The 13,715-nt window shown below is 40.7% G+C and overlaps 2 protein-coding genes across 4 annotated transcripts in view; both read left to right on the plus strand.

Moving 5' to 3' along the window:
• LOC129765272 (golgin-45) overlaps positions 1–13,715 on the plus strand; it is an 89,346-nt gene that overhangs the window by 14,020 nt on the left and 61,611 nt on the right. The window lies entirely within an intron of this gene.
• LOC129765216 (U4/U6 small nuclear ribonucleoprotein Prp4) lies at positions 3,944–5,642 on the plus strand. The gene has a single exon (XM_055765318.1). It carries the CDS (start codon positions 4,080–4,082, stop codon positions 5,592–5,594), a length of 1,515 nt encoding a protein of 504 aa, XP_055621293.1. The 5' UTR covers positions 3,944–4,079; the 3' UTR covers positions 5,595–5,642.

Below are 13,715 nucleotides of genomic sequence, written 5' to 3' on the forward strand. Positions count from 1 at the left end.
TTATTATTATAATATAAAATCAATTTCAGACACAATTTTTGTATGAGATTTCCTCACCACTTGTAGAAAAAAAGTAATTTGCGTTCACATAGAATACTAGTTTGATTCGTAAAAGTTAATTTTCATTCATAATTTACACTTTAAATCCGTTTTTCCTTCTCAAAAATACATCATAATACTCGCTTCACAAATACAGGCTGATCCTTTCAGTTCCAGAGATGCCAGCTTTTTTATTTTGCAAAAATATATGCAAGTTATATTGTCTGCAAATAAATATTTTTATTCTATGAATAAGATTATATGAGGGACCGTATGTAACATGTTCACTTACACCTCTTTCCTTTTGAGCCCCTCATATATAATTTATAGATCATATTCACTCTATACCTTGAATTAAGGCCCTTTTTTCCGCCTGCGATTTTCCCAGATCTTCTCATTCTCCGAATTTCAGAGCGGAATATGAAGTAACACACAACTTAGGCTAAAGTGGATGCCCCGTTTGCTAGCGCAAAAAAAAATATGACCGAGTCTAGAACGAAAAGAAAACTCCTAAAGTGCGATTCACATACAACATCCACGTCACGTTCACGTTCCGACTCGTCACGTTGCGTTCATTATTCTTCTAAGCAGTTCTTATGCAAACATTCACATACACCGGCAACGGCAACTACGACTTGCCGTTGCTGGTGTATGTGAATGCTTCAATAGGAATTGCATGGAAGAATAACTGACGCAACGTGACGTGACGGACCGTGAACGTGACGTGGATGCTGTATGTGAATCGCGCTTAAAACGCTGTTAAGTTTCATCCACTCTCTCAACATCATATTGTCAGTTTACTTTGAGGTTTTCATTTGTATTGCGAAAAATACCGTATTTTGCTATTAAAAGTATCAGTTTTCCAAGCCAAATGCTTTCATTTATGCTTCCTAGAATTTCTGAAGTTTATAAAGTTCAATTGCAATCGCAAAAAAAAAAACAAAATGTCTTTGAATCTACAGGCACGCTTGCAAATCTGGCAACTCAGTCTCCAAGTCCGTATGGTAAAACGTCAACATCATGGATTTATATCAAATGCCACGATATTGATGATCGAATATAAAGCGGACCTTACACGTTCAAATTTATTGACAATATGATTTGAGAGCATAATGACAGCTGAACATGGCCGACAACGCAGAAATCCGGATTTTCTGATTTTCGGGCATCAATATCGTGACATTTCATATGGATGCATGATGATGACGTTTTACCTTACGGACTTCCAGACTGAGTTGCCAGATTTGCAAGCGGACATTTAATGTTTGTTAGTATTTTTTGCGATTGTAATTAAAATTTATAAACTTCTGAAATTGTAGGAATCATAAATGAAAGCTTTTGTTTTTGGAAAACTGATACAGTAATTTACATTTAATGCGACATGCCGAGGAACCACTCAGTGTCGCATTGGAGGCGATTTGACCTGTAATTGGACAGTGAAGATGAGAGTGGTACAGCGTCGACTACTGGCGGCGAATTTCAATGTGGGGCCATAATTTGGGCCCGAACTCGATGTTTACAAAAATGTCTAACTAAACGTGTCGCATACAGGTCTGTCCAATTAGAAAAATGTCGCATTAAATGTAAATTACTGTACCTAAAATAGCAAAATACAGTACTTTTCGCGATACAAATCAAAACCTCAAAGTAAACTGACAATGTGATGGTGAGAGAGCGAATGAAAATTAACAACGTCTTAGGAATTTTTTAACATTGAACTCGGTCATTCTTTGCGCTAGCGAGCGGGGCAGCCACTTTAGTCTAAGTTGTGTGTTTCTTCACAGTCCGCTATAAAATTTGGAGAATGAGAAGATCTGGGAAAATCACAGGTGAAAAAACATCACGTGTTAATTCAAGTTACAGTAGAATCCCGATTATCCGCGAATAGTCGGGATGATGTTTAAACATAGAAACTATGTTTTATCAATATAGAATTAGATACAGATACAGATAATCGGGGTTCTACTGTCATAGTCTCATTTATCGAATAAAAACATTTGCTTGCAGATAATATAATTTGCATATACTTTCGCAATCTAAAATAATCTGGCATCCCTGAAACTGAAAGGATCAGTCTGTATTTGTGAAGCGAGTATTATGATGTGTTTTTGAGGAGGAAAAACGAGTTTTAAAGTGTAAATTATGAATGAAAATTAACTTTTCCAAATCAAATTAGTATTCTATGTGAATGCAAATCACTTTTTTCCTGCAAGTGGTGAGAAAATCCCATACAAAAATTGTATCTAAAAAACGTTATATAATAATAATTAATTTTAGTAGGAATATCTGAAGATTCTTAGAAAATAGGTTAAGTTAGAGTTAGGACTACGCGCTTCAACTAATTAAATATTACTAAGTAGATATTTTCATTCAAATTTTACCAATTGAAAATTGCCTTTTAGCCTTCTAATCTGATGGAGAATAGTTTGGATCCCAAACTCGAATGTCACCACTAGCCATCGCGGATATTTTCGTTGTCTCGGGTTGAGGGCGATATTGACCGTGTAAGGTGGCAAAATATTGATTGAGGTTAGATCGGATGTCGAAAGCTTGTCATTATACTCTCAAATGTCATCATATTGTCAATAATATTGACCGTGTAAGGTCCGCTTTAGCCGGGGCCTGATCAAATCTCGCGTAACTTTTGAAAAGGTCCAATGTAACATGTTCGCCAACTCGAGAAAAACGTAGTTGAAGACCCGAACATTATTTCGCGAATTGTCTTAAAAGCTATCAATCTCTATCACTGTTTTCACCACTAGCTGTCAAGAATAACTTCGTAAAACCAATCGTAACTATTGTTCCGTGATTTGAGATTAAGGTTGAAGCCTCGGAGCGAAAAATGTTACAGTGGACGTTTTGACTGCCCGCGTTTGCACATTGGACATATTATTTTTTTTTTATCCCTTTTATTTATTTTAGGCTCATTAGCATTTTGGCTGTAACAGAGCCGAATTTTAATCGTGTACATGTCACATGTGTATCATATCTATAATTAGCACATTACACAGTTGCCATTTTTCGGCGTTAGACTATTCCCTACTATACCATTGCATATGGTACACATTTACACAGTAGCCATTCAGGCGTAAGAGTTTTCTATCTGTTCTTCCATTATCCAGTTAGACCGAACAGCGGAGACAGTTGATTGATCATTGTTGAGTTATTTATAGAACAGCAGCCCGATGTTTCTTGCAGAGCAGAGCAGTTGTATGGACGAATCGATCTTTATTCGACCGTGGATCGATCTCCATCGCTGATGATTGTTGCGTAGACGTAGCTATTCTGTAACAACACAAAGATGGTCAATGAGGGCCCTGAGTTTTGAACTCACGATCGATCGCTTACTAAGCGAACGCGCAACAAATGTGGCTACGGAGACCCCCTATTGGACATATTACGTTGCACTATAAAAATTTGAAACTAACTAATAAACAACAATCCAAATATCAGCATTTCGTTCTAAAGACTGATTATTATTGTTATCACTCGTTGAATTGCACTGAAATCGATAACAACACCTGTAAGAAACAAATTCCAAAACGACCGAAGTACGACTGCGAGTTGTTTTGACTGCTTTGTTACTTCGGACGTTTCGGCCGTCGGAGGAAAGTGGCATCCGAAGTAACAGCCGGGTGCTTAAAATTCGAATCTGTACATTGGATATTTTTTGTATCGGCGACAAAAAGATGGAGAAGATAGATACGTGAACGATTGTTTTTGTAATACATTCAATGATTGAAAACTAATAGCGTGCAACCATTAACTCGATTTGTTTACATTTGTTACATAGGACCTTTTCAAAAGTTACGCGAGAAATGTCTTCATGAAGACATGTCTTCAAACCTGGCATCTCTGGATACGAGACTTCCTGACATTGAGAAACCACCAACCCATGTGTTTACGTTTTTGTTTACATGTTTGTTTTTCATTATGCTTCAAACGTTTACCAGACGCTGTCGGTCGTGTGCGCTATTATTTCAGTGATTTTTACCGGTTGTAAAACCAATAAGTTTTTAGAACTTATTTAAACCAGCATAATGTCCGACGAGGAGGAATTAGTTTATGCGAAGCGATCGAAAACGATCCACTATGGATCACTCGAGGATTCGGAGCGTATGCGTCAGCTGAAGGAATCCATTCAAGAATCGTTCGGCGGATCGGGAGACACTGGGCAGATTTACACATCCAGCGAATATTTTGATCTGGAGAATGAAGTCACTAAGGATAAAGCAGCGCTTTTAGAGGAATTCGAGCGGAAGAAAAAAGCCAGGCAGATTCACGTCAGTACAGATGATGTGGAAGTGAAAAGGAATTTGCGGTCGTTGAACGAACCGATTTGTTATTTTGGAGAGGGGCCGGCAGAACGTCGAATTCGTTTGAAGGAACTGCTTTCTGCTTTGGGTGAGAATGCTATCCCACAGAGAAGTGCCAAAGATGATGAGAAGAAGCAGCAATCACAGAAAGAGCAGGAATCTACGTGGTACCACGAAGGTCCAGAGTCCCTTCGAATTGCCCGTGTTTGGCTTGCAAATTATTCGCTTCCACGAGCGAAGGAACGGTTGGAACAGGCCGCTGAGCAGCTCAAGCTTCCGAGTTCGACAAAAGCTGGGAGAATGGTTGAGCTGCAGAAACGAATTCAATCTCTCGCGCCATTATGTAGTCAAGTGGGAGACGTTCGACCTATCACCAATTGCTGCTTCAATTATGATTCCTCATTGCTGCTCACTTCAAGCTTGAGCTCACTTTGTAAGGTTTGGTCTGTACCTAATTGCACAGAAGTCCAAACGCTGAGAGGTCATCAATTTTACGTGAGTGCTATAGCGTTTCGGGGCGGCATTCCTACCGATTCGAAAGGAATTGTCGCTATGGCATCGGGATGTCACGATGGAGCCGTAAAGTTATGGTCTTTCGATAGTGAGGAATCTATAGCGGACATTAACGGTCACGTACCGCATCGAGTTTCGAAGCTTGCGTTCCATCCATCGGGTCGGTTTTTGGGAACTGCATGCTACGATGCGTCCTGGCGCCTGTGGGATCTGGAACAGAAGCAGGAAGTGTTGCATCAGGAAGGTCACGCTAAAGCTGTTCACTGTATTGCTTTTCAGATCGATGGGAGCGTTTGTGTCACCGGTGGTTTGGATGCATTTGGCCGCGTTTGGGACCTACGAACGGGCCGTTGCATAATGTTCCTCGAGGGACACCTCAGCGCCATTTATGGGGTGGATTTCTCCCCAAACGGGTACCACATTGTGACCGGTAGCCAGGACAATTCTTGTAAAATTTGGGATCTGAGGAGACGACACCCGGTGTATACGATTCCAGCCCACACGAACTTGATTTCGGACGTGAAGTATCAGAAAAATGGAGGACACTTCCTGGTGACGGCTAGCTATGACAACACGGCAAAAATTTGGTCCAACAAAACGTGGCAACCACTGAAGACGCTGTCTGGTCATGACAGCAAGGTAATTAGTGTGGACATTTCCCCAAATTCACAGCATATTGCAACGACTTCTTACGATCGTACTTTTAAACTGTGGAGTCCAGAGTGAATGAGAGATAATAAATGTTGCAATGAGGTTTGCTTTTGGTATATATAATATGGACTCTTGATGAATTATCCGAACTTTGACCATCCACCGATTCTTTCTGAAACATGAACTTTAGAATATACAGCAATCCATTTATTTTTCCCATAAATAAAATAAAATTTAATAACATGCGTTCAACCGTCAGGCCATCAGATTCTGTACAGTTGTACAGATTTTCTGTTCGCCGCAGAACCCTATTTTGGCTAAAACCGGGACTCGGTAAAGTCGCATTCAACTGAGGATAGTCAGGGGACTATGAGAAAAATACTATGGACTGAATTCAGGTGGAATGAAGAGGAGATTTGTATTCATCAGTCACGTCAACTAGTATAACCATTTGCTAGAATAGTTCATCGGACATTTTCGCTCGTCAATTCAAGGTATGTTGACGGCGAACGTCGAGGTAGTCCTAGTCGAAGCGAAGCTACTGAGAGGAGAGTCGAGCTTCATTTTTCATCTTCGAAGATTTCGGGCTCTGGCTAAAATTACTGATCACTGATAGCGACTATGTACAACGAGCGGAGATAGCGGCCCGAAGTTGGGACCCAAAAATATGTATTATTTCAAACAAACATCATCAAATAATGGAGAGGAGAATGCGTTCGCGAGAAACGGAAAATTGAACAGGTCACCGGCTCGTGCGGCCGCAACGAGTGCCAGCAGTAATAAACTACAAGAAGAGCAGCAAGCGCTCCAGGAGGAACTTGTACCAATCTCAACCAACACCACATCCCAGAAAGGGTTCCAACTTTGGAGATCCAATCTAACGGATGTCGAAAGAAAGGTGAACGAGCTATATGATTTTGTGAAAGATAAGAACGACGTCCATCTAAAAATCTAGCAGCTAGTGACAAGCATTAGATCCGCTGTTATGTCCGCCGCGAACGAGAGCAGAAGGAGCTGCAGCTGAGAACAGAGGCTGCTGAAAAGGCACTGCTCGTGCCTTGGCCAGAAAATCGTAGAGGTACTGGAGGGTTCTCTGAGTCCGCGATCGGACAAGAGAAGGAGGGACACACCAGGAGAGGAAGAAGACCTGAAAAAGACCAAGAGCGACAATCTGGGAAATAAAAAAGAAGGTGAAAGCAGCGGTAAAAGTATAAAACAGAGGGAAAGGAAAAAAAAGCGGAACAGGAGGAGAGGAAATCCGTACCTCGAGTGGAGCAAAGCAAGGGCGATGCCCTGATCGTTGAAGTGACAGCTGGGGTGTCGTACGCAGCAATCGTTCGGAAAGTGAGAGACGATCCGGAGTTGCAGGGGCGAGAACGTCATGAAAACTAGGTGCACGCAGAAATGCGAGATGTTCTTCGAGCTTAAAAAAGATCCAGCGGTTAAGAGCTCTGCTTTCAAACATTTCATAGAAAATTCATTAGGCGAGGAGGCGAAAGAGAGAGCTTTCACCCAGGAGTCAACCATCGAGTGCCGGTATCTGGACGAGATCACGACCGTGGAGGAACTGAAGTGCGTCGCAGTCAAAATGTGACCTTGGTGGTGTGCCGATGACAATCCGGTTGAGAAAAGCGTACGCTGGGAAACAAAAGCTGCGAACAAATTGGTGGAGGAGGGTAAAATAAAAGTGGGGTGGTCCGTGTGCCCGTTGAGAGCTACCCCTCGTGTGACCGAGCAAATGGAGAGATGCTTTCAATGTGGTTCTGACAGATCCAAACTGTGCAGGAAGTGCGGCGAGGAGGGTCACGTTGCTAGATACTGCACAATAATGGAATACGCAGTATTATAATGACAGCAGAGCTCAAGCTGTGTTCCAAATTTCAGATCAATTAGTCAAAATTGCATTTAATGTGGAACAACCCTACAGACATACAAATAGGACTAGTTAAATGAAACCGTTTAAAACAGTGATTGGTTATTTTGTTACTGCGACCATCTTGGGTTTTAAGTTTCTATAAATAGCCGTGTTCTACTGGTCAAGCCCCTTAATTTGATACCCATTTTGATGGAGTTAGGAAAAAAATATATATGACGCCATTTTGTGGTGGCTGTCATTTTGGATTTGCATTTTTCATAATAACTGTGTTCTACTAATTAATCCCTTTCATTTGATATCCATATTGATGGGATTTCGATAAAATATGCAATCCGCCATTTTGGCTTTGGATTTTTCATAAATTACTGTTCTACTAATCAATCTCTTTCATTTGATACCCATATTGATGGGGGTTTCGTAAAAAATTATAAGGGGTTGTATCCAGGACACGACCGCATATTTTCGACGTTGAACTACGCAATTATATTATGCAATCCACTTGTTTACCATTTCGAATATTATTTTAGAATGCATCGAAATTTTTGTAATAGATTATGTTCGTCGTTACAAATAAATTTGATGAATGTCCTTTTACGTTTGATATGATGCCTAGGACTACCAAAATATGTGAACGGAAGAATTGTCAAACGATTATCCCTCTGAAATTATTGCACATCTCATGTTTACATAGTTCTCGAACCGCGAAAGTTCATTCACCTCTAGTATCTGAAATGACGATTTTCCCAGGCTTCTCGGTTTAAATGTACGTTTTAGGGAAACATATTTCGGTCTGCACAACGACAAGCGAGTACAAAAGTATTCCCCGACTTGCATGTATTTGCAAAGCGGATTCCCCCAGGCAGCATCATAGTTTTGAAGTCCGTGTTAGGGAGCACAGCTCAGTGGGAAAAAATATCCCCGATTTGCTTTTTTTTGACAAAACAATTCCCCCAGGCACATTTATTTTGAAATCCGTGTGAGGGAAACACAGTTCGGTGGGAACAAAAATACCCCCGAATTGCATGTATATTTGCAAAGCGGATTTCCACAGGTACGTCGATTTTGAAGTCTGTGTTGGGGAAACCGTAAGTCGGGCCAATAAAAACTTGGCAGTTAATGCGTTTAGATAACGCTTGACATTTTACAGATATTCAATTGTTCAGCTCATGAAAAATAACATTTTATTAGTTGTGGTAGACGCGTAGAAATATTTCCTATCAATTGATGCAAACATCTTTTCGATCTGTTAAGAAATGTTCGAGTTATAAGGATTCGAAATATGGGTAGGTTAGCACACAAATCGGCAGAACAAATGCATGGGAAAAGGAAGTTCTTCCAGTTTTCATGAATGTATAGCATATAAAACATGTATCTTAGAGAATTTTCGATTCGTTTAGTATGCAAATCATTGGAATGCGTACACAGTGAAAATAGTTATTAACGTTAACTTTATTTCATAAAAACGTGACCTGTTTTCTGATTTGGCACCCTTCCTGAAAGACGTAGTTCTACGTCAAAAAATATATTAGGTTGTCAAAAAAGTCCTGCGGTATTTCCGCGAGGTGTCGTTGTAAGCGCGTAGTTCTAGTTGTATTCATTGACAGTGTTTTGTTTGGTTAAGTCGTTCGTGAGTTATAGTGTCGCAAATATGGAGCAAAATAAAGAGAAAATCCGACATATTTTACAGTACTACTATGACAAAGGCAAAAATGCATCTCAAGCTGCTAATAAAATTTGTACAGTTTATGGACCCGATACAGTTTCCATTTCCACCGCACAACGATGGTTTCAACGTTTTCGTTCTGGTTTAGAGGTCGTCGAAGATGCGCCACGCTCCGGAAGGCCTGTCGTTGAAAATTGCGACAAAATCGCTGAATTAGCCGAGAAAGACCGGCATAGTAGCAGCCGTAGCATCGGCCAAGAGCTGGGGATAAGTCATCAAACCGTTATTAACCATTTGAAGAAGCTTGGATTCACAAAGAAGTTCGATGTATGGGTGCCACACACGTTGACGCAAAAACATATTTGACCGTATCGACGCGTGTGAATCGCTGCTGAATCGCAACAAAATCGACCCGTTTCTGAAGCGGATGGTGACTGGCGATGAAGAATGGGTCACTTACGACAACGTGAAGCGCAAACGGTCGTGGTCGAAGCCCGCTGAAGCGGCTCAGACGGTGGCCAAGCCCTCATTAACGGCCAGGAAGGTTCTGCTGTGTGTTTGGTGGGATTGTCAAGGAATAATCTATTATGAGCTGCTTCCCTATGGCCAAACGCTCAATTTGGACCTGTACTGCCAACAACTGGACCGCTTGAAGGTAGCACTCATGAAGAAGAGGCCATCTTTGATAAACAGAGGCCGCATTGTCTTCCATCAGGACAACGCCAGGTCACACACTTCTTTGGTGACGCGCCAGAAGCTCCGGAAGCTCGGATGGGAGGTTCTTTTTGCATCCGCCGTATAGTCCGGTCCTTGCACCAAGTGACTACCACCTGTTTTTGTCCATGGCGAACGAGCTAGGTAGTCAGAAGTTAGCCACAAAAGAGGCCTGTGAAAATTGGCTATCCGAGTTTTTTGCCAATAAGGAAGCGAGCTTCTATAACAGGGGTATTATGAAGTTGGCATCTCGTTGGGAACAAGTCATCGAACAAAACGGCGCATATTTGACTTAAAACAGATGATTGTAACTAATTTTATGAACAAATGAAAATTAAAAAAAAATACCGCAGGACTTTTTTGACAGCCTAATATACATATATCGTAATTTTGTGGTGGCAGCCATTTTGGATTTGCATTCCTCATGAATAATTGTATTCTACTAGTCAAGTCCTTCATTTGATACCCATATTGATGGGGTTTTGAGAAAATATGCAATCCGCCATTTTGTAGCGGCCGCCATCTTGGATTCTCAAGATCATGAAATACGCAGTTTTATAATGACTGCAGAGATAAAGGTGTGTTCCAAATTGCAGATCAATCGGTCAATAGGAAGGGGGGCAAATTTCTATTAATGTGGTACAGCGCTATAGACAAATATGTTACACACAAACATGTTACAGCTGAATAAAAGCGTTCAAAAACTCCAGCATTCTATCAAATCGAGGGCGATTAGTCTCTCCTTCACCCGGCGCAACGTTTCCACCGCTTTTAACACACTTCGATAAGCGATTAGGCTCTCCTGCTCCACATCCCACAGAAACTCCCGTCTCTTCTACACCGCACACATCGCCTGCAAATGCATCGATATCTTTTATATTTATGTTCAGCTCGTCCAGCAACGATGTTGTCCAGTCGATGTCCACACAAAGAATGTGGCCAAGCACCACCATCGTTCTCGTTATATAGCCATATAGTTAACGTTGTAGCGACCGCCTATATTTATTTATAATCTCTCTTTTGTCCCCCGCCTTCACCTCGTCCATACGTTTTGCCCGTACCCGTTGTTGCTTGTAATGGATAGCTGTTTGCTGCGGGAGCGTAGACAGAATGTATGGGAAAGTAGGGATTTCTTCCTTCCAATTTTTCATCAAAGTTCAAACTTTATATGAGCTGAAAAACCGTAATGTATAGCATATAAATGATTGCTGAGGATATTTCCTATTAATGTGTGTATTTGGAATCAAAATCCGTTCATTAATTGAAGAGGTATTAACGTTCAAAAACTGAACACTTTTTCACACCGAAATATTTTTATTGAACGGTTAGACGTAGTCCTACGCCAAAACTATGGATGGGTTAAACTTATGATATGACCGCAAGGTTGACGTAGGACTGCCGTTGGCTTAGTAATCATTTGTGTTTTTTCAATTACGATATACTGATACGATACGAGCTATCTTTTGTTTGTATTGATTAAACTAGTGAATGAATGAAACAATTTACGAATTCAATTGCAAACAAATCCCATTTCAGGTCAATTCATGCATTATGGTAGTGGTTATCGCAGCAAATAGTTATCAACATTTTGCCTATTCATCAAACGGTATGCGTAGAAGATCAGTGAGTTGGCGACATGAAGGGATATGCAGTCTTAGGCGGCTCGCACACCGGAGCAATGAGCAACTAGCAACTGTCAACATGCAATAAGCAATATTATCACCAATGGATTTTTCCATTTAATCTTTGTTGATCTCGCACACCGACGCAATACGATATCGCTGTCGCCTTTACAGAGCAACACATGTCGCTAGCAACACGGCGTGTCGGTTGAATAGCAACTTATCGCTCATATTTTGACAAGTTTCGTACATTAAGGCGATTGTTTGCATAATGTCAGGGGTTTTTATTGCTCTGGTATGCGAAGAACAACAAAATATGTTTCCTGTTGCATATTGTGTACTGCAGTTTGCTAGTTGCTTATTGCTGCGGTGTGCGAGCCGCCTTAAATAACCGAGCCAAAGCGTTGCATTTGTACCCGCTTTTGTAGACCGTGTTAGCAAAACGAATTCCGGAGTGTAAAAACGCATGGGGGTATAAAAGTTCCCGTTGATTGCATCTAATTTGCAATACCAGTTTCTTCAGGCTCCATAGTTTTGAAATCTGTGTTAGGGAAGCATTCCAGTTTGCAAAAACGCAAACGAGTACAAAAGTACCCGCTGCTGCATATATTTTGCAATGTCGATTTCTCCAGGCTCCATGGTTTTGAAATCTGTGTTAGGGAAACATCAATCCATTCCAGCGATCGTACCTCAATCATAACTGAGTGGATTTCTTCTTCTTTTTATTTGGCTTTGAGCGGGTTTAAACTTTTCAGTTCATTCGCTTCTAGACTGAGTGGATTTCCGAGCAGCACTCGCTTATATACCGATTGGTGTGATTTCAATAGCCTGTTTTGCAAGCAATTTTAGGGCTATTGAAACAAGTTTTTTGATAAAAACGTAACGAGCATATAACGCGTAGACATTTTATCTTTCGAATGAAGTATTTATCATACCATTTCGTTCAGTTGTTTAGGAGCTATTAACGCTTGAAATCTCGTTCTCCAGCGTAACGCTTTCGTTTTCGAAACTTTGAACTTACACCCCAGTATAGATATGAATACATAGAATTGTATCAGTGTGGTTACATTGCTTCCCTCTCGTATGGTTAAAATTCATCTGCTTGGAGCGAACAAAATTGTTTTTGACGTAGGACTACGTCTTTCATTTCTATACCGGGGTGTAAAATCAAAGTTTCAAAAACGAAAGCGTTACGCCGGAGACCGAGATTTTGAGTGTTAATAGCTCCTAAACAACTGAACGAAATGGTATGATAAACACTTCATTCGAAAGATAAAATGTCTACGCGTTCTATACTTGTTACTTTCTGATCCAAAAACTTGTTTCAATAGTCTTAAATTTGCTTTCAAAATAGGCTATTGAAATCACCAATCGGTATATAAGCGAGCGCCGCTCGGAAATCCACTCAGTTCTAATTGAACAGCGATTGGAGCATGTTGTCGCTGTTGTGGTGAAGCTCTTCATTTATCATGAAAGCGCGGATGAACGGTGTCACCAAGAGCCTGTTCGTGCACCTTGGGCCAGAAGGGAATCCATCAGGAGGAGAGTGATGCTACAAACGGTTCCCCGGGAAGATCTCGAAGCAGCCGCTACACACACACACATACACGCACGGAATTCTTTCCGTTTGGATCGAGAAAGATCCGGAAAATAATCTGCCAGTTCCTCTAGGAATTTAAAAATACATTCATGTGAAAGAGTTTATTTGAATGTTTTCTATCCATGTTACACTGTGACCAAATATGTTTCAATCAAGTGCTATTAACAGATGGTTATCGATTTAGCATTAACCACTGGTGGGCTTCCAGTATCGAGGAAAATGTGGAAATATCTAATCGTTACTGAAAATAATCTGCTAGTTCCTCTGGGAATTTAAAATTACATTCATATGAAAGAGTTTATTTTAATGGTTTCTATCCATGTAACACTGTGACCAAATACATTAGGTTTTGTGATTTTTCAATCAATCGCAATCAACAGGATAGCTTCTGAAGATTATTCTTCCCCATCAGTAGGATATTTCCGTATCCAATATTGGATGCATAAAACCTTGTGCCTCCAACGTAACGCTCTCGTTTTCGAAGTTCTCCAAATATTCATTCATTCAGAATGAATTCAGATTCAACTTCATACAAATGATCTCTAAATCAACGATAGTCCTACGTCACCCTTGCGGTTATACCATAGATATAACCCACTTCCAGTTTTTTTCTCTTCGTCAGTTACCCTACAAGTAAATTTTCGTAAGAACTCTTATCCACTGTCACCGTAACCTAAGTTCTACCAGAATTCGCTGTCGCGACATACGGATTTCGAACATT

This window comes from Toxorhynchites rutilus, chromosome 1 (assembly GCF_029784135.1).
Source record: "Toxorhynchites rutilus septentrionalis strain SRP chromosome 1, ASM2978413v1, whole genome shotgun sequence".
Lineage (NCBI taxonomy): Eukaryota > Metazoa > Arthropoda > Insecta > Diptera > Culicidae > Toxorhynchites > Toxorhynchites rutilus.